Source organism: Mesoplodon bidens (assembly GCF_964165515.1).
Source record: "Mesoplodon bidens genome assembly, chromosome: 12".
Taxonomy (NCBI): Eukaryota; Metazoa; Chordata; class Mammalia; order Artiodactyla; family Ziphiidae; genus Mesoplodon; species Mesoplodon bidens.
Window position 1 is genome coordinate 79965109 of NC_138168.1, and position 25051 is coordinate 79990159.

The 25051-nt window shown below is 38.5% G+C and overlaps 1 protein-coding gene across 1 annotated transcript in view; it reads left to right on the forward strand.

The window, feature by feature from the left end:
• Nucleotides 1-25051, forward strand: part of ESR1 (estrogen receptor 1) — a 254813-nt gene that overhangs the window by 160957 nt on the left and 68805 nt on the right. The window contains exon 6 of the mRNA XM_081251428.1: nucleotides 12030-12168. Coding sequence (XP_081107554.1) covers nucleotides 12030-12168 — 139 coding nt within the window. The remainder of the gene's footprint in view (nucleotides 1-12029; nucleotides 12169-25051) is intronic.

Here is a 25051-nt window from a genome sequence, read left to right on the forward strand (position 1 = left end):
TAAGTTTTCCAAATATTCTTCTTGCCTCTTTAGCGTGTTCTCTCTCCCTTTCTCTCTGTCTCTCTTTCTCTCACTCTTGCTTTCTTTCTATTCCCACAGTGACAATTTCAATCCCCTCCTTTGCTACTCTTAACTCCCTACCTATCACCTCCTTCTCCTTCCCAAGAAAGGAGCTCTCCTCCTTCTTCCCAGAGAAACTGGATACCTTCTTACAAGAAGTCCTCCAAATTGCTGCACCTACTACAAGAAGATAATTCACTTACACTCATCATCTCATTCATTAAGAGAAATGTTTATTAAGGGTCTTTTCTCAGCCAGGCACTGCATTAAGTCCTGTAGGCATAATGCCATCAATACATAGGCCCTGTGCTCAGTCTGTTTCCATTCTGGTGAGTGATGCTAATGAGCAAATAGGCACTCACACAGATAAGAGCTGCCCTAGGAATGAGAACTTGATCTTGATGCTGTGAGCGCTGAAGTCCTTGGAAGAGTGTTCTGGGAAGAAGGGAAAGCATATGCAGTAGCCCAAGGAATAACCTTTGCTCCAGCCTCAGAGATTAAGGTGTCTGCTCCACAGATATTTTTCTATATTTTGGCACTTAACACCTGTCATTATTATCATATGTCCACTTTCTTTGCTTCCCCTATAGACTAGGAGCTTTTTGAGAATGAGAACATTGTCCCATCTCTGTTACCGATAGTACCCAGCCTCATGCCAGGTTTATATATATATATTGGAGATACTCAAGAAATATTTGGTGAATATTGAACATGACATGTCAGTGGTAAAATATTTACAGTTTCTTACTGTTATGGATTGAATTGCACACCCCCAAAAGATATGTTGAAGTCCTAACCCCCAGCACCTGTGAGTATGACCTTATTTGGAACTAGTCTTTGCAGATATAATCAAGTTAGGATGAGGTCATACTTGGGACTTCCCTGGTGGTCCAGTGGTAAAGAACCTGGCTTCCAGTGCAGGGGATGCGAGTTCAATCCCTGGTCAGGGAACTAAGATTCCACATGCCGTGGGGAAACTAAGCCCACGTGCCACAACTACTGAGCTCGTGAGCCTCAACTAGAGCCCGCGTGCAGCAAACTACAGAGCCCATGCACCCTGGAGCCTGTGCGCCACAACTAGAGAGAGAAAACCCACACGCCACAACTAGAGAGAAGCCTCCCTGCCACAACTAGAGAGAAGCCTGAGCAGAACACGCGGGGTAATGAAAAGATCCCGCATACCTCAACAAAGATCCCGTGTGCCGCAACTAAGACCTGACACAGCCAAAAACAAATAAGGAAAAAAGAAGAAAAAGATGAGGTTGTACTTGATTAGTGTGGACCCTAATCTCATATGACTGCTGTCCTTACAAAAAGAGAAGAGACACAGAGACACACAGAGAAAACCATGTGATTATGGAGGAGAGATTGGAATGATGCATCTACAAGCCAAGGAATGCTAAGGATTGCCAGCGACCCCAGAAGCTAAGAGAAAGGCATGGAACAGACTCTACCCTAGAGTCTTCAGAGAGAGCGTGGCCCTGCTGAAACTTTGATTTCAGACTTCTAGCTTCCAGAACTGTTGTTGCCTGTTTTTCTAAGCCACCCACTTTGTGGTACTTTGTTATGGCAGCCCTACGAAACGAATACAGATACTCTCTACTTTTATTAGGAAATATCATTATAGCTCCTGTTGTAAACCTTAGGTAGTCAGCATTACTGATGGGACCCAATACCAAGCCACGGGCCATGTTGAGTTAGTGAACAAATGGAATAGTTCTTGCTTTGAAGGTAATTGGTACTTAGAGAATCTCTCTTTTAGGTTTGCTTAGCTACCCACTTTATTTATTTTTATTTATTTATTTTTTTGCGGTATGCGGGCCTCTCACTGTTGTGGCCTCTCCCATTGCGGAGCACAGGCTCCGGACGCACAGGCTCAGCGGCCATGGCTCACGGGCCCAGCTGCTCCGTGGCATGTGGGATCTTCCCAGACTGGGGCACGAACCCGCATCCCCTGCATCGGCAGGCGGACTCTCAACCACTGTGCCACCAGGGAAGCCCTACCCACTTTATTTTTAGAGTGGCTATTTAATGGCCTGGCAAGAACTGCTATGCTTATAAAAGGATCCACCATGGATGAAAGAAATATAGTCTCTGGCTTTCTAATCTCCTTATGGCCTCTCAGCAATGGCGTATATAAGGTCAGTGTTCATTGACTTCAGATCTGGGGTGGAAGAGGCTGAAATATTTCTTTCTCCTTCCTTTTGTTGCTTGTCCTCTCTGGGGCTGAAATTTGTGTAGGATAATGGAAAGAATGTGGGAAGTGGGGCGCTATGGGAAGGCTGGAAGAGAGGAAGCAACCTTTTCAAAATAAGTCCCCCATGTGCTTGTGAGACCCTCAGGCCTCCACCACCCCAGACTTGTGGCCCTGCCTCTTCTTGGTATGGGGCCCTGTATCTTGTCCTCTGGTTTCTCAGGAGAGGTGTTGTTATGTGACTTGTTACTCAGCATTTCTGTTACTTCTTGATGATTTTGGCTTGCAAAACTCCCATTTTAACCTTCCGAATTTAACTAAAGGAAAGGGAGAATAAGCCTCTTGTTTTGCTCCTAATTCATTCTAGAACGAGATGTCCTTGGGTAATCGGCAACAACAGGTGTTCCTCTAGCTTTTAAATCAGGTGTGTGTGTGTGTGTGTGTGTGTGAGGAAACACTCCCTAAAATTATAAGATAGTCATCAATTTTGGTTTCATTAAAGGACTTGAGCTGGGTGAGGGTAGGAAGAAATCATCATTTTTCATTTGTTTGAGGAACTTGCTCTAAAAAGGAGATTGTCCGCTTCCCCTTCAGTCTTTGTGTTGATGACATTTGTAGTGTTTACGGGGAGCACGCAGGTATCCAGAAAACTCAGACTGATGACAATAGTATTTGAAATGCTTCTGTAGGTCTGCTATGAGGTACACAGGAAAAAATGTATGCTCCAAGGTACAAGTGCTTGTTGACTTTTAAACGCAGCCAGCCTGTGCTCCTTATCAGAGATCACAGAGTCACTCCGTGGTGCTGGCCTTCCTGTCCATTTGACAAGCATGTCAAAGGACAGTCTTAAGCACTTTATAGTTTATTAATTTTTTTCCTTCTTTAGTTTGCCATCTACTCTCAGAAACTGGAAAATAATTTCTTTTACTTTTTTCCCCTTTCTCATTTAACCTGAAATTGATTTCTTTCTGAGCTTGGAAGGGAAAAAAATTAAGCTGTAGTTAATACAATTGCTTTGCTGAATAAAAATAAAAGACCAGTTTACTTTCAAGCTGTGCTGTATCAGCGTAAAGAGCTGTTCTGTCCCTCCAAGGAGGATTTTGACATGAGAGTGCAAAATTTTATAACATCAATATAGGATAATTGTAGCCAATACAAGAAGTAATAGAATTGTTTATTTGGATAATGGGATTTTTGTGTGCGTTTGGAAAATTGGGAAGCTAGGAGACACTCTTAAATCCATCAGCTTCTCCAGAACTCTTCTCAAATGCTTATTGTCATGACAACCATCTCTTCATGAACCAAGGCTCCGAGTGTAATACAGATGGGATTGGTAACAAGGTAGAGTTGCCATCTGCTTTGTTTTCTCTGAGGGACATTTTTTTTGATCCCCAAGTATGATCTTCATACCTGAAAGTCTTGACTTATTTTTCTTTCTAGAGTCAGATATAGTTGTGAGATTAGTTCTTTTCTCCTGACTTTATCTGTCATCACATACCTTACTTATTGCTAAAAGGAGGGAAAAAAAGGATAATTATGTGTGTGTGAAAACAAGTATACATACTTTAATGATTTATTCCTCTATCTACTTTGCACAGTCTGATACAAGGTGCCTAGTAATTCAACAGTACAGTCAAAAGTGAGATCAGAAAAAGCAGGACTCAGGCAATAATGTCCCCAGGAAACAGGGAAAACTATTACTGCTTTTGAACATTGTATTAATGTCTGTGCTTCTTGATGGTAGGGCTTTGTGCAGTCTTTAAGAAACCCTGGTGTTCTTATTTTCCAACGAAAAGGAGCACATTAATTCTTTAGGAGAGGAAAACCTTTTCCTGTTACTACATTTGGAGAGAAATTTGCCAAATAAATGATTGCTTACATGCGGGATGCAGCTCAATACCTTTCATCCACTCCTTTACCAAAGATGCAATGACATTTTCTCACATCCACCTACTACAAAAATTGAGAACATAATTTTTTAAAGGGAGATAGTCAGCATTTCACAAGTTCACACATGCTGTGATCAGAATTAAGATATATCCAACCTTTGAAAAATAAGAAAATACATATCTAGCCATTGAAAGGAGTGTGGTAAACTGAATCACTAAATAAAGGTTAAGGGAAATATTTTATGAAGTTCCGCTTTAAAGTCAAGAATACTTCCTTCTTTGTATTAAAATTATTTTACATATGCTACAATATGTAATTCTAAACTTAAAGTCTTGAGGTGCTCCATTTTTTCTTTCTAATCAGAGAAGTTCTACAATTACCTCTCTAGATCAGAGGTAATTTATTTCCATACACTTTCTTCTTTTTTTTTTTTTTTGTCCTATACATTGATGTGTAAACATAGTCAAATACTGGTTGTTGAGTGAAATGTAACCACAATAGATCACACACACAGATGCATATCCAGAGACATGTTCGATGACTCAACAATAAATGTGGGCTGATGTCTGAAGCAAGGAAAAACTTCTAGAAATTTTTTGAAGTAGAGTCTGAATACACTTTTGTGGGAAAGTCTAACAATTTTTCAAAGGAGCATTATAAGGAGTGTGGTTCCTTGAATATAGTTCTGGGAGGGTGTTTAAAACCAAGCAACAACTGAGCAAACTTGAAGCCAGTTTTGTCTTTGGATATGAGTAAACTACTTTCCCAGTGAGTAACCTACTTTCTCAGTGAGTAACCTACTCAGTATACCTAAGATCTTTTCAGAGGAAGGACAATTTTCTGCATTCAGTTTCTCTCTCATGTATGCATTGTAAGAGACGTGTCTGGGAAATATCTCAGATCCTTCCAAGCAAGCTCTCTGTTGTTTCTCTTTCATTCAGATAAAAATGGGGAAGAAGGAGAATAACCACAAACAACAGTGTTGGTTTTTCTTTTGGATGTGCCATAGGAACTCCACCTTTGAATCTGTATACGTAAAAATAAGTCACAGAGTAAAATGTGTTAAGCTCTGCTGCACTGTTCTAACGGGATTAGTAATGATGTCATAGTGTCTTCATCATACAGTGTCAGCTAAAACATGACACTCTTGTCAGTCTGCAGAGTCAAGATTGGAAAGTTCGTGGATTTATATAGATATCATGACTTTCATCATCTGTAATTCTTTCAACATATGGTCTTCTAAGTAAGGGGTGTTTGAAGGATGGTCCAGTAATTTTAAAAGGCAGTACCTTTGTTTATTTTAAAACCTCTGGACTGAATTCTTCAATCCTTACTCAAATTAATTTGGCTGTCAACTATGCTAAATGTGACATATTTTAAAAACGTCAACTTTGTCACATTCAGTTCTTCACTTACCACTGGTTTTTATTGCTTAGCATGGCCTTGAGAATACCACTTTATTTCCCAAGGCATGTAGTCACCTCAGGGTAAGATTCATCCTCTCTACCCCAAGGCAAATAAGGAGCAACAAAGGACCTCAGTGGAGGTCTGCTGAGTTCAATAGAAAGCCATGGGCCATTTATATTGGGGCTGGTCGGGGAGGGGTGCATGAAGACAGCGGCATTCTGGATTTGCTAAACATCTTGAAATGCTTTGAGTATAATAAAACCCCAAACGTGCTTTCTTTTTTCATTTTTTCACATATGTATTTTAGGAGAAATATAATCCACATGCTCTTGTTCCCTCCACTTTTAAATCATGAAAATGTTGTTTTGTAAGAACTGTTTGATGTCCAGGAAGTCTTTTATCCTTTTTATTAGGTTATTTTTTACATATAAATAAAAAGAAAAAATAAACAGAAAACGCGACATGACATCATGATTTAGGGCAAACACAAAGTGCTCTATTTAAGTTTGAAGTTCTAAATCTCCAATATTTTAAAACCAAACATTTCTCTTGGTACTTTGCAAAAGTGGTCTTCCCTTCTACTGGACAGAAGTTCCAGCCTGTTGGGATGAAGTAGGGAAGAGTACAAATGTTCACTGAGTAGCCACTCTGGTACTGAGACATCTGCTAACTCCTTCATTTTTACAATAACCCAAAATGATTATTTTACAGATGGGAAGAGCTTTCAGAGACCTTAAGTAACTGGCCGTGGGTCACGGAATAATTTCAAGCCAGGTCTACGTGTCTTTTTGGTTCATTCTCTTTTAATTACTTCTGTCTTCCTCATTCTGTTGGGGGAGAAGGGAGGGTGTGTACCTTCCAAAAAGTTACATCTTGGGAAGTGACTTGGAAATACCTAATAATCAGGCCTGAGGATGAGGATGTTGTAGCCTCTGGAAAGTGTCCGCTTGGTATTGGCAAGGTGCATATTTAGTACGGTGTTTACATAAGGGCTTTGGATAGGTGATGTTTGCCAGAGGGGGCCTGGGAACACTTCCTTTTATTATAGAGGAGGAAAGCCAGAATACACAGGGATGTGACGTGGGGCAGGCTTGGTAGGAGGCCCATGTTCTTGCACTGTGATTCAGTATGTCTAAACAAGTGATAGTCTCTTACCATTTTATTTTATAACAGTAGTACATATTTGGTAAGAGTGGTATATTACATTATTTATTTAAATGGAGTAAACTCATTTCTTTGAAAAGAATTTTTCAATGCTTATATGTTACGGAGACATCTTCAAGTGTTAGAGAATGAGAATCACAGTTCTAATGGGTCTCTCCATAATGAGGCTGCATATAAAGGAGATTCTATATTTTTATTTGGAGGAGGGAGGTTATAGTCAATTATACCATGAGGTACATGGTTCGTAGTATGGCATTAAGTTACTATCTTGTGGAGAAAAAGAAAAAAAAAAACACAACAAAATGGAGGATGTGAAGACTGCTTAGCATTTGAGCTGGGATCTAGGTTGTTCTGACATTATCTGTTCTATAGGCTTTCTCTCAGAAATCCCAAGTTTTATTCAGTTTGTAGCTGATTTATGCTACAATCTCATGTTCCATATGTTTCTTTCTTTTTTTTTTGGAAAAAAAAACCTTATTTTATTTTGGCATCAAGGGGAAAAGAGATGATTATTTAAATCTTCTTTCACTGAGTTAAGGCAAAACAGAAAGCATGAAATGGGCAATATTATAACTGACATTTTGGAGAACATTGGGGTCATCATATGACTGAGAACATGATTAATTTTTTGAAGGTCAGGAAACTAATATTTTTCCAGTGGATTTACTAAGGGAACCAACCACCTGGCTTCTAGTTTTGAGACAACTGCTCCCCAGGAAAAAGTTGCTTTTTTTTTCACAGAGATTCTACTTTGTTTTGCATCTATAACATATAGATTGTATTCCATGGAAATAAGAAATACAATTACTGTAACCCTCATTTTTTTTCTCATGCCTCTACTGAAGACCCACTCTGGTTTATCTTTTACTCAACAGCAGTGCAGAACTTAAGGGGCATTCGTATTATATTAGTCATTTTGCCTCAGGCTCTCGGCACACTTTGCAGTGTCTTGCCACACCCAGTAAGAGTGGGTAAGGCTTTAAGGATCTCCTGTGTGCCAAGGCAAATTAAGCAATTAGTATGGCAGTCCCTAGCAGAGTGGGGAAGAGGGCTTAGGATCTCATGAGGCCCAAGGGAGGGGGAAAGACATGCCACGAGCTCCTTTCACAGTCAAAACTCAGTGGAAAATCTTGCAGGCAAAACAGTTACCTTATAACGAAGAAAGAAGGCAGAAATATCTTGGTGATGAGGCTGGAAATAACAAGCTGCTTGTCTGTATGGAGAGACTCTTTTTCTCTGAAAGAGGGCTTCCTCAACTTCATCAGGTCCCTGCCCACATAACAGGTGGGGAACAGGACTGGAAGTATTTCTGTCTGTTTCCAGTATATCCTATCTCTGGGCACTCATTTACTAGACCTGTAAGTGCAGACTAGAGAAAAAGGCCCATGTTCGCTTTCTCTTAAAATTTTATTTTATAAACTGAGATTTCCTTGCAGCTGATTTCACTTGGTCTCAATAAACTACTGTTACTACTTTTGAGGTATGCATTCTACCCCACTGGTGTGGATTCCACAGCCCTGAAGACCCCTTGCCACTGTCACTAAATGAGAGTCCCTAAGTGATGGGGGGTAAATCATGTCTCACTGTGTCACCTGTAAGAAGTTCTGTCACTGATGCCTCTATTCATATCCCATAGATGCTGCTAGCTCCCACCTTCATACTGGCCACACTTTCAAGTGTTCAAGAAAGGCATTGTTGGATGCCTCTAAGTTATGATAGCAGATTCAGCTGAAGTTACATAATAGATTATTCTTCCTGTTTCGAAGGAAAATAAGCCAAAGGATTGAAACTCGGTGTCTATAGAGAGTTGGCCCAGTATAATTTTGTTTAGGAGTTATTACATTATTTTTCTTCACTGTATATGAATTGAGAGTCTTAAAGGACATTTATTCTACACCAAAAGAGCATGCAGCTCCTGTGTGGTTAAAATAATATTGAGATCAGTATATTGGAAGAGACACTCCATCCAGTAACTTCCTTCAGTAGCCCTCACATTCATTGAGAAGGTTAATTGACAGTTTTTGCACACTCCCTGCAACCCTGCCCCAGGAACTTGCAGAGGACACTTTGGAAGAGACACAATAACCCTTGTTTGCAGGCAATATGTACAGCTGGGAAAGATAATTAAACAGACTATTCCTTTTTGAGAGATCTACATCATTTCAACAGAAGGACCCAGCAATTCTGCTGGATTCAGACTGAAAACTGTCACTAACAGACATACTGCAGACAGATTTCATAATCACCAGACCTCTGTGGTACAAATGGTTATGGTGAGCTTCTGAGACTCCCCAAAGACCACTAAAACTGTCCGACTTAAATAGCACTGAAGTTTTGACGTGAGAATTAAAAAGTATGATTCAGTTTAATATGTAAGGTTGCTATCAGAAAATGCTCCTTTGGTTTTCCAAAATTGATTGGTTACATGGCTGCAGTTCTCTCTCGAGGTACCCTCTAAATCTCATCCTGCGTGATTGTTTGGGGCTTATGGAGGGTATTGAATTACATTGTGTAGGTTTCATTATGGGTGACATTATCACACTATTACATTTTTTTCCACATCAAACAGGGAATGTCATGAGAAGAGAGAAAATACCTCATGAATGTTAACATTTCTGAAAGTAAGTTTGATTTATAGGGTAGGTTTATATTGCTGTTATGAGACTTTATCTGAAAAATTGGGGTGAAATCTTAAAGAATTAAAACTTCCCTGTGAGTTTTCCTTATAAACACTGCTCACTGGAGATGATATATCCCATTAGACGTTGGCTACTGAGAAACAGAAGCATTTCTTGCTGCCTTAGGCAGTGCTTCTTCCAGAGCAAGGCTAGTCCACTGTTTTTTAATCCCTTAGTTTTTCTTATGAACAGAACTGCCCATTTTCTCTCCAGTTGCAAGTCCTGCTTTGTGTGACTGAAACCCACCCCTTCCAGTGGGAAGACACTTGCTCTGATAAATTCTACACTGTAGGCTTTGGCATGGCTGAATGATGTAGCAGAAGGTGCAATAAATTTAGACATGAAAAAAGCAGAATTTGATAGAATTATGCATTTTGTGCTTCTAATGAGTACATAGTCTAGCAGGATTTACAGATACATGCATAATTAATGTGAATATAGTGTAAGATAATGATCTGTTAGAAGCATGAAAAGATGCTCAATATCATTAGTCATTAGGGAAATGCACATTAAAATCACAGTGCCAGTGTGATACCTCTGTACATCTACTAGAATGTCTAAAATGAAAAAGACTGACCATACTAAGTATTGGTTGAAGATGTGGAGAGACTGGTACTGTCGTCCATTGCTGTCGGGGATGTAAAATGGAACAATCACTTTTGAAGACAGTTTAGCAGTTTCTTAAAGAGTTAAACATATACCTACTGTATACCTACCTTATAATCCAGCCATAGTACACTTAAATATTTACCCAGGAGAAATGAAAGCATATGTCCATACAAAAAAATTGTACATAGATTGCTCATGGCAATTTTATTTGTAATAGCCCGAAGTAAATCAAATATCCAATGAAAGGGTAAATTGTATTTAGTTATTGGCTATATCCAATAAAAAGAACAACTATTCTTTATTGCTGAGTGGAATACCACTCAGCAATAAAAAGAATCAACTATTTATACATGTAACAACATAGGTAAGTCTCAAAATAATTATGCTGAGTTAAAGAAGTTAGGCAAAAAGGTTAGAGACTCTTGGAGATTTAAATAAATGCAGTAATGGTGGAAATATAGAAAGGAGAAAAAGAATTTTATGGTTACTTTAAAGATAGAATTAATGAGGCTTGGTTATGGGATGGTGGCTAGAGGGGGCTTACACTCTGAGGTCTTTCTCCACCTTGGGTTTCTCTATGTGGATCATCATCTACTTGGTGGTAAGGATTATATGAAAGATGGCACTTAAGTATATAAGAAATGATGAGCTAATTGTTTAATGCTGATTCTTTAATCAACACCCCCAAGAAGAAACATTCAGTAGGCAAACCATCACTACTACTGTTTAAGGAAAATAAACTTACATTTTGGCTTTTTAGTAAATACAAGTATAGATAACTAATAAAAGTATAATATTAGTGAGAAAAAAATAAAGAAGAGGACAAAGAAAAATGGGATTCCTAGACCCATCTCATGGATAAGAGAGAACAAAGGGTTGAGGGCAGAGAGAGAGAGGAAGGAAATGTGATGGGGGTACCTCAGGGCAAAAGAACAGGGAACCGATTTGGAAAGGAGCAAACTTTATGGACATCTTGTTTATGCAGTGCCCTTGTCACTCTGGCATGTCTTAATTTGTGTGGTTAGATTTATTTAGTCACTTGATCCAAAGTCTACAATTAATTGCAGCACATAGGAAGTACTGTCACTTGTGGTCAAGGGCATAGGTTCGGGAGATTATATTTCCATCTCTGACCTTAACAAGTATATAAGCTCTCTGAACATCTGTTTCCTTATCTGTAAAATGATATCCCCGTGAGTTCTTACCTCTGAGAATTATTGTGTTAATAAATACTTTAAAAATTGGTATGGGAAGTACTTAGCATCACTTCTAACCCATAGTAAAAGCTCAATCAATTGATCTTCTTCTTCTTTCCCGTTCTCCTTCTCTCCCTCCTTCTTCTTACTATTATGATTACTATTAGGCATCCACCATATTGTCAGTGATGACTGGAGAAAGCTTTACTCTCCCAATAAGCCATTGGAAAACAAGGGCACTTTTTAGTGTTTATTACCAGAAGTAACCATAATGTCACTTTTATTCATCTGACTCATTCTCTCCCGAGTGATTTATTTACACATTCTATTGTATTAGTCTTTCTTTTCCATGGTGTGAAAAAAAGAGCATGGCTTAGTGATGAAGCAAAGAGGTAGAAATTTAGTGACTTTGGTCTTGCCTGTGCTCCAATTCCTATTTGGTTTAGGGCAAGTAATTTAAATTTCCTGCACCTAAATATCTTCAGCTGAAACAGAAATGAAATGTAATAATCACATAGGGCTATTAGAAATGTCTAAGTAAAAAGCATACACATTTTAACACTAATTCAGAACTTTATAGAAAACTAAGTGGGTTGCTTAAGTTAGTTTGTTTCTGTAGATATGACACTAAGACATTAAGAAAATGCCACAGTAAAGTTCATTGATATGCTAGGTTTAAAAAATAGTTACTTGACTTTCTTATTGTGTGCTTCTAATTTATGTTTTCCACCTAATAGAAAATAGACCCTACCACTTCAAATCCCTGGTTGCATTCATTTCACCAGCATTACTTTTCATTTGAGTCAGCAGGGTTTTCTTGTCTTGTTTCAGGATTTGTGGATTTGACCCTTCATGATCAGGTCCACCTTCTGGAATGTGCGTGGCTAGAGATCCTCATGATTGGTCTTGTCTGGCGCTCCATGGAGCACCCAGGGAAGCTCCTGTTTGCTCCGAACTTGCTCCTGGACAGGTGAGTGACCTAGCTGTAGCTTGGGGGAAGCACATTCTTGATAATCACCAGTTTGATCCTGAAGCTCCTTTATTCAGCATTCCACTAACCTTCCAAGAACTTTATCAGATATATTTACAAATGGGTGGATTCCGGTGATGTAGGGTAGTCGAGTTCACAGAAGGCTAAGGATAACTGTCTGCCTGATGTCTCCCCAGATTAGCTCTCTCATTTCTAAAATATACATGTATATTGTATATGTATATTTATATATACATATATGCATGTATCAATATATATACACATATGTATGTATCAATATATATACACATATGTATTTGTGTGTATTTACAAAATTATGAACTGTAATTTTCTAACTTCACCTTCATCTTGTGTTATATCAAAGAATGATGAGTAACTTTCCTTTAATTAAAATCTTTTTTTGGCTCATACATCCAAACCACAATAGTCTCTTCATTTCCTTTTCCAATTTTGCCATCAGTAAATGAAGAAATTTGAACAGAGTTCTGAAGACCACTTCCAGTTTTATGAATTCATAAAAGTTAACTTGCTTATTTTAGAAAATGAAGATTTCAGTTTTCAACTGTGCCACCTTATTGCATGTATTCTATTTGGGTTGACTTGGAATGTGAGTCCTATGCTTCTTTCTTATTCGGTCATTGCTTAGAGTAATCGAATTTAGACATTATTTAACAGCAGCTACCACTGACAGAGTCCCTACCCAGCACCAGCTGCTGTGCTGAATACTTTACATACATGATCTCATTTAATCATCATAGCACTCCCGGGAAGCCTTATCATTCACGTTTTACCAGAAAGGAAGCTAAGTTTCAGAGACATTCTGCTACTTGCAAAGAGCATTGAGCTAGCCGGTGGTGGAGCCAGGATTGGAATTCAAGATCTGTCTGTCTCTGGCACACTCAGGTTGGCTCCTGCCCTGTGCACACATCCTTCACACTCTTTCCTCATCAGCAATGCCTTCTCTGCTCTGCTGCTGTGACCTTTTGTTACCAGATGTACCTTGTCTTTACGGATGACGTAATCATTTGAATAAGAAAGATCCATCTTCTAGTTGTTTTTTGCAGACTTTTTTTTTGCCTCTGCTCATCAGTCCAAGGGTGCCAGGTTGCACGCGATGCATCTTTGTGCTTTCCTTCCTTTCGGAGCGCCACGCTGCCCCCTCATCTCCTGTCCTGCTCTGGGTTCCTTCCCTACACCTGCCAAGCCGCCTGGAACAGAGTTCTGGCAGCCTTTATTTATTTAAATACTGGAGAATTGTATACGTATTGGTTACTGTTTCATCATTTTGTGTTATTATAGCTTTTTTCATCATTTTGTGTTATTATAGCATCGTCAACAGTGATGATGCTGTTCAACAAGCAGCTCTTTCTTTCCATGGAATATAGTCTCGTATCACAGTTTTGTGGACTGATCGAGAACGGTCACTGGTCTGGTTCCGTAGAACTGCCCTCACACGGTATTTAGCCTGCCTTTTAGAGGATGTCTCTACAGTGCTTCTTCACTTCTTTTCCTTCCTTTCCCTTCCCTTTCCTTCCCTTGTTTCTCTTGTCATTTTTCCCTTCCACCTCTTTTTGCCTGTTTTCCTTTGCTTTCCTCTTTCCTTCTTTTTTTTCTTTTTTGGCCTATCTCCTCTTCCTCCTCCTCCTTTTTCTTCTGCTGCTTTAAAAATTTTTCTGTTACAGTCATGTCATTCCATGACCAAGTTATAATAAATTTGCAGATGAAAATCATAGACCACATACAATGTTTCTCCACAATAGACTGGAAGGTGTCTTCAGGGTTTAGGATATTGGGGACATTCCTGACTGAATTGATGGGTTCCATGATTTACTACCTCATCCATGTTTGCCTTCTTAGGTACACACTTCCTGAGAGCAATCATCAGGCATTGCATTTTAGATATGAAAGCGTTTGTGACATCACCTCACCCCGATGAAACTCATTTTGCCAGCAAGGTGATATTGTGTAGGATCTTATCAACCACCTGCCTTTCTTTTCCACACACTGTCAGTGTGCTTAATTTTCTCCCATGTTTCTCACTGCAGTGTCAGTGACTGAGTTCTCATTTCTCTCCATTCCTACTTTCTAAAATTCCAGATAGGAAGTTCCTACTACCTCTAGACCAGGATTTCTCAACTTCTGCACTATTGACATTTTTGGTTGGATTAGTCTTTCTTATGGAGGACTGTCCTGTGTATTTTAGGATGTTTAGCAGCATTCCTGGACTTAACCTACTAGATGCTCTCGTAGCAGCATCCCTTTCCCCAGAGATGACAACCGCAAATATCTCCAGACATTTCTAAATGTCCCCTGTGTGTGGGGGGAAGGGAGGCACAGAATTGTCCCTGGTTGAGAACCACTACTCTAGATTTTCCCATTTCAATATCCTATAAGCTCTTCAGACTCACAGTATTGAATACCTTATCTTCCTCACCACGTTTGTTCCTTTTCTTTTTCTCTATTAGTGGCATTCACCTAGACACTGAAGCTGTCAAGTTCAAGTTAACCATGGATTCCACTCCCCCCACCAGATTATCCAGTTAACTGTCAAGTCCTTCCTGCCCTGTTTCTGAAATCCACACCTCCCCTTTGTCGCCATTCCTCCCCTAGCACAGGTCCAAGTCAGCCCTCCCCAAAGGCTTGCCTCTCCACCACTGTCTTTCTCGGCCACCGGCCCTCTTGCCTTCAGTGTCTTCACCACAGGGCTGCCAGAGACTTCTTTCTAAGGCACAGCTGTCATCCTGATGCTTCCTGATTCAGCTTCCATTGGCTCTCTCCCTTCTTTAGAAAGTACTGTCTAGACTTCTTACCTTGATAATTATGAATCCCTGTTGCAAGTGTCACAGACACAAACATCAGCAGAGCGGGTCAGATGATGTAATGAGGAAGGCCAGTGGCTTTGAGTCCAAAACGGAGTTCTGGGGATTAAGTGAGCCTGGTGAGCTCTTATCCAGGCTAACAAACACCTGGGCCCTGACTTCAGCCTGAGAGCCACGAACTTGACTTCACTCTTCAAGGTTTTTTTCCACTGCTTCTGAAAGGCCCTGTACCTTTAGGATTCCTCGTCAGAATCTTGGGACCTTCTTTAAGGCCATTTCAGATGTTACTCTTCCAGAAAAGCTTCCTCAAAACTCTCTCCTCTTTAGCCAGAAAGTAGCCTTTTCTTTGTCTGTGTTCTCATGGGGTTTGGTTTCTGCTTCCCTTATTCTCCTTCTGTCACCTGTAAGTTATGATTGTATGTCTTATCTTCCCTTTCAGCTCATGAACTTCGTGCAGGCAGGAACCAGAACTTGTTCGCCTTTTTTTTTTTTTTTCTGCGGTACGCGGGCCTCTCACTGCTGTGGCTTCTCCCGTTGCGGAGTACAGGCTCCAGACGCTCAGGCTCAGCGGCCATGGCTCACGGGCCCAGCCACTCTGTGGCATGTGGGATCTTCCCGGACCGGGGCACGAACCCGTGTCCCCTGCATCGGCAGGCGGACTCTCAACCAGTGCGCCACCGGGGAAGCCCCTTGTTCACCTTTTTGTCCCCTCCAATGAACAAAGTCTTCCATGATCCCCGCTAAGTGTTTGTTAATTGCACTGGCCAGGGTCCCCCGGTGGCTCATGGCAGAGTCAGGAGAAGCCACGTCTTCTGATGGTCATTTCAACTGTTCTTGCCATCAAACTCACTCACATCTTATTCAGGGCTACTTAATTCCTGGTTTAGACCCTTCTAGACTTTGAAGAAATTAAGATACATTTGTTTCGAAAGGATTTTTTAAATTACTAAGTGCATTTGACTTATGCTTATACTTCTGCTTATATTCCACAAACCTGTTAAATTCTGAATGAAGATAAACAGAGGATCTTATTTTTCTTCCATCACTAGACCCACTATGGAGTAAAATCCTCCAGGTCTTAATACATTTAAGAACATTTACATACATACATTTCTAATCATGTTAATGATTAGAAAAATATATAAATAAATATAAATTATATAAATAATATTATTTTTAAAATATGGTCTATAGTATATAATTTTCTATATTTTTCTAATTATTAACATGTACCTAAATATTATAAAATTTCAATATTATTAAGTTACTCTCTTGGTATTAGAAGATAACTGCTTTTGATGACAATGATATATGCATAACAGTAAAAAATATTGTGACCAGCAACCCATTTGAAATTTTATATACCTGGAAGATGACTTTTGAGTGATAGCTGAGAGCACTGTTTATGTTTTTGCCTTGCAGGCTCCCAACCCTTTTGATAACATTCAGCTTTCTGATTAACATCAGTCACCTTGATCTCCCTTTTGCTCTTTTCCCATCCTTTTGCACATTGTAAACATTTTTTGTAACAAACTGTAGAAATCCATGAGTTTCAAAGCCAAGTATTTGAGAGCTGGTAAACAAAAGATGAGTGTTAGCTGCATCATTTTTATTTTATCTCAGGCTTGGTGATACTACCTTTGCAAAGTCGGCCTCCATAGGGTGTTTACATCTGCACAGGCATGGAGACAAGAGAAAGCCAGAAGTCCCAAGGAGTCCTGTCACCCAGGGATTATCAACGTTGCTAACTAGAGACAAGGGTTTATCTGTGATAGATTATAATGATATCCTGTTTTCTTAAGCTTTCTTTGCAAATACAGGCACTTGCGCTTTCCAAGGCTATCAAGAGGATAGAATATACCTCAGTCTTTCCTTGTAATTACTCAATGTTAGTATTGGCAAATGGGGTTTAGTGATTATAGGAATATAAAAAAATTGCCGGGTTACCATCCCACACTTGTGAGCAGAGGACTGTATTTCCTATCTAGCATCCAATTCAAAAGAGTTATTGCTTGATTTACTCCCGATGATAACCCATGATATCTTGATTCTGGTAGTTTATAGCTTTCCTGGTAGTCATATGCTTGAAGGCTAATTTTATCCTTGCCACTTAGCCTACCCACAGTTTCCAGTTCTTCCCTGTATCTTGCAGCAGTGAGTTCCAAGCACTTAATGCAGTCTTCTCTTCCTGTGAAAACCAAGAAATAAAGCTTATTATCAGGTATTAATAGAGAACCCAGTAATTTCTCTCAGTGTGTGTGTGTAGGTGTGTGTATTTTATAAGAGGGAAGTTAAAGATAATAAGAACACCTGTGAAAGTAATCAGGAAATGGAGAAAACTCATTTTCCATTCTAGCACCTAATCCTTTGGTGTGTTTTGGCACCAGAAAACACAAAATATGTCCTCTGTGTCAACTAGGAATGCACCTCTTCGTTTAGTCCTGCTTGAGTGCTCACCCTGGAAAAACAGAGACAGAAAACAGAAGCAAAAGTGTTCAATATAAGTCATTCCTTGAGGGATCTCTTTGTTTTTGCAGGAGTAAAGTTTACTATCGCTGGAAGGCAGATGTGATGTTAGAGGACACAGTGTAAATTGCCAGTTCAGTAAGACTATCCAGTTTCCAGAGCACTGTCTAAATTCTGTTTTGCTGGCGCCATCCATGCTAACAAATTCTGAGAAATATTTGCGGATTTCTCAGTGAAGCCAAAGCACTCTCTTTCGATTCCTATTCACTCTCAGAGAAAAAAAACTATTCATCCATTTGAAAGCAAAGCTTAATTCGACAAGAAGAATATTCCCTCTCAAGCGTCTGGCCAGAGGGTTGTTGATCTAGCTCTTTCCATCGCTCCTGCATCAGGAGGCTCTGTCTGTAGGAAATAATATTGGACAACAGAAAGTTCTTTGACTTGTAGGCATGGAATAGGAATAAGTTCTCTTCCTTAAGAGAAAAACAGGTTGTTGCACTGGAGAGAACATTTTGCTTCTTCTACTAAATAGCTGACTGTTTTCAGACCATAAATTCACTTTAAACTGAAAAAAAAGTCATTTTCTAGAAGCAAGAGCATGCTCATTTCAAGTTATTTATTGTAAATATTTCAGAAAAAAACATGCAGATAAAAACATGCAAACGAAACAATGCTTCCAGCAAATGCTTTTACTGGCCTTTTTTTTATTGGCCTTTTAAATTTTTTTCCCTGTGTAAAACTTGATGTAAATTCTTTGCAGATTTTTTTTCACTTGGAAGAGTGAAAAAGGAAAGTTCGGAAATAAGTTGATAAATTCAGAATGTAATTTGTTTAAAGGTTTCTTGGGCATAAAAAGAAGGACCTCCCTTTATATTCCCTTTTTAGATTTCTTCTCTCTGAAAAATGTATGCTCTACTGAAGGGGGATATTATAGTAGCAGGGGCAGCAGGTGGGTGGGGGAGTGATCAGCTCCTCAGCAAAGTCAGTCCTGGGCAGGAGACAGTTTCGGTTACTCCAGTGGCTTTGCTGGAGTCCCTCATAACTTTCCAGGCTTGTGTTGGTTTGCATCCCTATATGGCCCATTCATATCCCAAGAACTTTGTTCATAACTTTTTTTTTTTGCTCTGCCTTATAGAGTTGGATGAGGAAAGAAAAGAAAGGAAGCCAACCTTTATGTAACTTCTTTAATCTGTACAGTAGTGTGTTGGGTTATCTTCTATACTATATTTTATTCATTATGTGAGAATACAAGTAGCAAAGGGTTTTACCAGCTTGTATTCTTGGCTCTGGATCCTTTGGTTCTTTCCAGTTCTGAGTCCTGAATTACTCAAGAGCAGATGCCAATTGATTGATTCTTTAAAGTCTTTGGTGCAGAGTTCTGACAAATCCTGGGAATATGAAACTGTAAACTGCAGAGAAGAAAAATTGAGGCCAAAAGAAGAGAGAAATTAGCCAAGCTGCTAATATTACTGCTATCTCTGATTGAAAAGGTATCAAAATATCTATTGGACTAAAACCCAATTTCATTACACACTTTAAGTGGGTCAATTATGTGATATGTGAATTATATCTCAATAAAAATATTAAACACACACACACACACACACACACATATTGGAGTTTTGGAAAAAGTCAGTTTGACCAACAAGACCTTCAATCATGAAAGCGCCTGTAGGGGTTCTACTGGAAAAAGGTAAAAACCAAAACATTCAAATCAAGATTTCACCTTAAAAACAAAGCAATTAAATAGTGCTTTGTTATAAAGGGTGCTAAGCCACAAGTCTTTAACTCCTCAAGAGGAATCAGCCTATAAACAGTAAGGATCCACTTAATATAAAATTGCCCCAGAGGAAAAGGCATAATTCCAACCAAAGAATTAATCCTGTGTAAGAGGTTAATTTAACTTTTCTTACATGTTTACCTACCACATTATTTTTGCATTTGCCATAAATTGTTAACAGTTAAACTTGCTAATTGATTTAAAATACAATCATCATAATATTTTTGACAGTTTAATTCTAAAATATCTTGATATTATTTAAGTCACACATGCTACATAGAGGTAATCACATAATCCCTCTCTCATATCTGCTTTAATCGCAGCTGCTTTTCCATAGTCGGAATTGGAAAGATGCTCATTTGTCCTATGAGTGCAATTAAAATCCATTGATAAAGGGAGATAACACAACTTCAAGTCTGTGTTAGTTAGGATTCAGTTTAAGTCAACTCAGTAGATATTTATTGAGTACGTCCATGTCTCTAGGGTTCTGCCTGATACTGGAGGATATGAAAAAAAATGTGTAAGAGGCAGACCTATCCTCAGGGAACTCACTGTCTAGTGGTAGAGTAATATTGGTGTACAAATGAATGCAGGCAAAAGCAAGACATTATAAGCAAGCCTCCACCACACCCCACGTCATTCGTGTCTAGTTTAGCTTCCTCCATCACTTTTTTTTTTAATTGAGGTACAATTGACATGACATTATATTGTATAACATATGTATACAACGTATGAGTTGATATATGTAGGTATTATAAAATGATCACCACAGTAAGTCGAGTTAACATCCATCACCACAAATAGTTGTATATTTTCCTACAACGAGAAATTTTAAGGTCTACTCTCTTACCAACTTTCAAATATACAGTAAAGTTTTATTAACTATAGTCACGAGGCTGTACATTACCATCCCCAGAACTTATTTATCTTTTAACTGAAAGTTTGTACCTTTTCACTATCTTCACCCATTTTGCCCACCACCCACCTCGGGCAACCACCAATTTGTTCTCTGTATCTTTGAGCCTGGTGGATTTGTTTTTTTCTAAGATTCCACATATAAGTGATATCATACTGTGATGTGTCTCTCACTGTCTGACTTATTTCACTTAGCATAAGGCCCTCAAAGTCCATCCATGTTATCACAAATGGCAGGATTTCCGTCTTTTTATGGCTGAATAATATTTCATTATATATATGTATATATATATAAACTTTTTCTTTATCCATTCATCCATTGATGGACACTTAGGTTACTTCCATGCCTTGGCTATTGTAAATAATGCTGCAATGAACATGGAGGTGCAGATATCTTTTCAAATTAGTGTTTTCATTTTCTTTGGATAAATGCCCAGAAGAGGAATTTCTGGATCATATGGTAGTTCTATTCTTAAATTTTTGAGGAACCACCATCCTGTGTTCCATAGCGGACACCCAATTTACATTCTTACCAACAGTGCACAGAAGGGTTCCCTTTTCTCCACATCCTCACCAACACATGTTATTTCTTCTCTTTTTTTTTTGAATTTAATTTAATTAATTTTTTTGTACAGCAGGTTCATTTTAGTTATCCTTTTTATACATATTAGTGTATGTATGGCAATCCCAATCTCCCAATTCATCCCCCCAACCCCCACAACATCCCACTGCTTTCCCCCCTTGGTGTCCATATGTTGGTTCTCTACATCTGTGTCTCAATTTCTGCCCTGCAAACCGGTTCATCTGTACCATTTTTCTAGGTTCCACATATATGCGTTAATATACGATATTTGTTTCTCTCTTTCTGACTTACTTCACTCTGTATGACAGTCTCTAGATTCATCCACGTCTCTACAAATGACCCAATTTCGTTCCTTTATCTGGCTGAGTAATGTTCCATTGTATATATGTGCCACATCTTCTTTATCCATTCATCTGTTGATGGGCATTTAGATTGCTTCCATGACCTGGCTATTGTAAATAGTGCTGCAATGAATATTAGGGTGCATGTGTCTTTTTGGACTATGGTTTTCTCTGGGTATATGCCCAGTAGTGGGATTGCTGGGTCATATGGTAATTCTATTTTTAGTTTTTTAAGGAACCTCCATACTGTTCTCCATAGCGGCTCTATCAATTTACATTCCCACCAACAGTGCAAGAGGGTTCCCTTTTCACCACACCCTCTCAGCATTTGTTGTTTGTAGATTTTCTGATGATGCCCATTCTAATTGGTGTGAGGTGATACCTCACTATAGTTTTGATTTGCATTTCTCTAATAATTAGTGATGTTGAGCAGCTTTTCATGTGCTTCTTGGCGATATGTATGTCTTCTCTGGAGAAATGTCTGTTTAGGTCTTCTGCCCATTTTTGGATTGGGTTGTTTGTTTTTTTAATATTGAGCTGCATGAGCTGTTTATATATTTTGGAGATTAATCCTTTGTCCATTGATTCATTTGCAAATATTTTCTCCCATTCTGAGGGTTGTCTTTTTGTCTTATTTGTAGTTTCCTTTGCTGTGCAAAAGCTTTTAAGTTTCATTAGGTCCCATTTGTTTATTTTTGTTTTTATTTCCATTACTCTATGAGGTGGATCAAAAAACATCTTGCTGTGATTTATGTCAAAGAGTGTTCTTCCTATGTTTTCCTCTAAGAGTTTTATAGTGTCCGGTCTTACATTTAGGTCTCCAATCCATTTTGAGTTTATTTTTGTGTACGGTGTTAGTGAGTGTTCTAATTTTATTCTTTTACATGCAGCTGTCCAGTTTTCCCAATACCACTTATTGAAGAGACTGTCTTTTCTTCATTGTATATCCTTGCCTCCTTTGTCATAGATTAGTTGACCATATGTACGTGGGTTTATCTCTGGGCTTTCTATTCTGTTCCATTGATCTATATTTCTGTTTTTGTGCCAGTACCATATTGTCTTCATTACTGTAGCATTGTAGTATAGTCTGAAGTCAGGGAGTCTGATTCCTCCAGCTCCGTTTTTTTCCCTCAAGACTGCTTTGGCTATTGAGGATCTCTTTTGTGTCTCCATAGAAATTTTAAAATATTTTATTCTAGTTCTGTAAAAAAGTGCCTTTGGTAATTTGATAGGGGTTGCATTGAATCTGTAGACTGCTTTGGGTAGTATGGTCATTTTCACAATATTGATTCTTCCAATCCAAGGAAATGGTATATCTCTCCACCTGTTTATATCATCTTTAATTTCTTTCATCAGTTTCTTATAGTTTTCTGCATACAGGTCTTTTGTCTCCCTAGGTAGGTTTATTCCTAGGTATTTTATTCTTTTTGTTGCAGTGATAAATGGGAGTGTTTCCTTCATTTCTCTTTCAGATTTTTCATCAGTAGTGTATAGGAATGCAAGAGATTTCTGAGCCTTAATTTTGTATCCTGCAACTTTACCAAATGCATCTATTAGCTCTAGTAGTTTTCTGGTGGCATCTTTAGGATTCTCTATGTATAGTATCATGTCATCTGCAAACAGTGACAGTTTTACTTCTTCTTTTCCAAATTGTATTCCTTTTATTTCTTTTTCTTCTCTGATTGCTGTGGCTAGGACTTCCAAAACTAGTTGAAAGAAATCATAAAGATCAGAGCAGAAATAAATGAAATAGAAACAAAGAGAACAATAGCAAAGATCAAGAAAACTAAAAGCTGGTTCTTTGAGAAGATAAACAATATTGATAAACCATTAGCCAGACTCATCAAGAAAAAGAGGGAGAGGACTCAAATCAATAAAATTAGAAATGAAAAAGGAGAAATTACAGCAGACACCACAGAAATACAAGGCATCCTAAGAGACTACTACAGGCAACTCTATGCCAATAAAATGGACAACCTGGAAGAAATGGACACATTCTTAGAAAGCTATAACCTTCCAAGACTGAACCAGCAAGAAATAGAAAATATGAACAGACCAATCACAAGTAATGAATTTGAAACTGTGATTAAAAATCTTCCAACTAACAAACGTCCAGGACCAGATGGCTTCACAGGTGAATTCTATCAAACATTTAGAGAAGAGCTAACACCCATCCTTCTCAAACTCTTCCAAAAAAGTTCAGAGGAAGGAACACTCCCAAATTCATTCTATGAGGCCACCATTACCCTGATACCAAAACCAGACAAAGATACTACAAAAAAAGAAAATTACAGACCAGTATCACTCATGAATACAGATGCAAAAATCCTCAACAAAATACTAGCAAACAGAGTCCAACAACACATTAAAAGGGTCATACACCACGATCAAGTGGGATTTATCCCAGGGATGCAAGGATTCTTCAATATAAGCAAATCAATCAATGTGATACGCCATATTAAGAAATTGAAGAATAAATACCATATGATCATCTCCATAGATGAAGAAAAGGCTTCTGCTAAAATTCAACACACATTTATGGTAAAAACTCTACAGAAAGTAGGCATAGAGGGAATCTACCTCAACAAAATAAAGGCATATATGACACACCCACAGCAAACATCATTCTCAATGGTGAAAAACTGAAAGCATTTCCTCTAAGATCAGGAACAAGACAAGGATGTCCACTATCACCACTGGACAGCTGCATGTAAAAGAATAAAATTAGAACACTCACTAACACCGTACACAAAAATAAACTCAAAATGGATTGGAGACCTAAATGTAAGACCGGACACTATAAAACTCTTAGAGGAAAACATAGGAAGAACACTCTTTGACATAAATCACAGCAAGATGTTTTTTGATCCACCTCATAGAGTAATGGAAATAAAAACAAAATAAAACAAATGGGACCTAATGAAACTTAAAAGCTTTTGCACAGCAAAGGAAACTACAAATAAGACAAAAAGACAACCCTCAGAATGGGAGAAAATATTTGCAAATGAATCAATGGACAAAGGATTAATCTCCAAAATATATAAACAGCTCATGCAGCTCAATATTAAAAAAACAAACAACCCAATCCAAAAATGGGCAGAAGACCTAAACAGACATTTCTCCAGAGAAGACATACATATCGCCAAGAAGCACATGAAAAGCTTATGTATTGAGGTGTTCCTAGGTTGGGTGCATAAATATTTACAACTGTTATATCTTCTTCTTGGATCGATCCCTTGATCATTATGTAGTGTCCTTCTTTGTAATAGTCTTTATTTTAAAGTCTATTTTGTCTAATATGAGAATTGCTACTCCAGCTTTCTTTTGATTTCCATTTGTATGCAATATCATTTTTCCATCCCCTCACTTTCAGTCTGTATGTGTCCCTAGGTCTGAAATGGGTCTCTTGTAGACAGCATATATATGGGTCTTGTTTTTGTATCCATTCAGTGAGCCTGTGTCTTTTGGTTGGAGCATTTAATCCATTCACGTTTAAGGTAATTATCGATATGTATGTTCCTATGACCATTTTGTTAATTGTTTTGTGTTTGTTTTTGTAGGTCCGTTTCTTCCCTTTTGTTTCCCTCTTAGAGAAGTTCCTTTAGCATTTGTTGTAGAGCTGGTTTGGTGGTGGTGAATTCTCTTAGCTTTTGCTTGTCTGTAAAGCTTTTGATTTCTCCATCGAATCTGAATGAATCCTTGCCGGGTAAAGTAATCTTGGTTGTATGTTCTTCCCTTTCATCACTTTAAATATGTCTTGCCACTGCCTTCTGGCTTGTAGAGTTTCTGCTGAGAAATCAGCTGTTAACCTTACGGGAGTTCCCTTGTGTATTATTTGTCATTTTTCCCTTGCTGCTTTCAATAATTTTTCTTTGTCTTTAATTTTTGCCAATTTGATTACTATGTGTCTCGGTGTGTTTCTCCTTGGGTTTATCCTGTATGGGACTCTCTGCGCTTC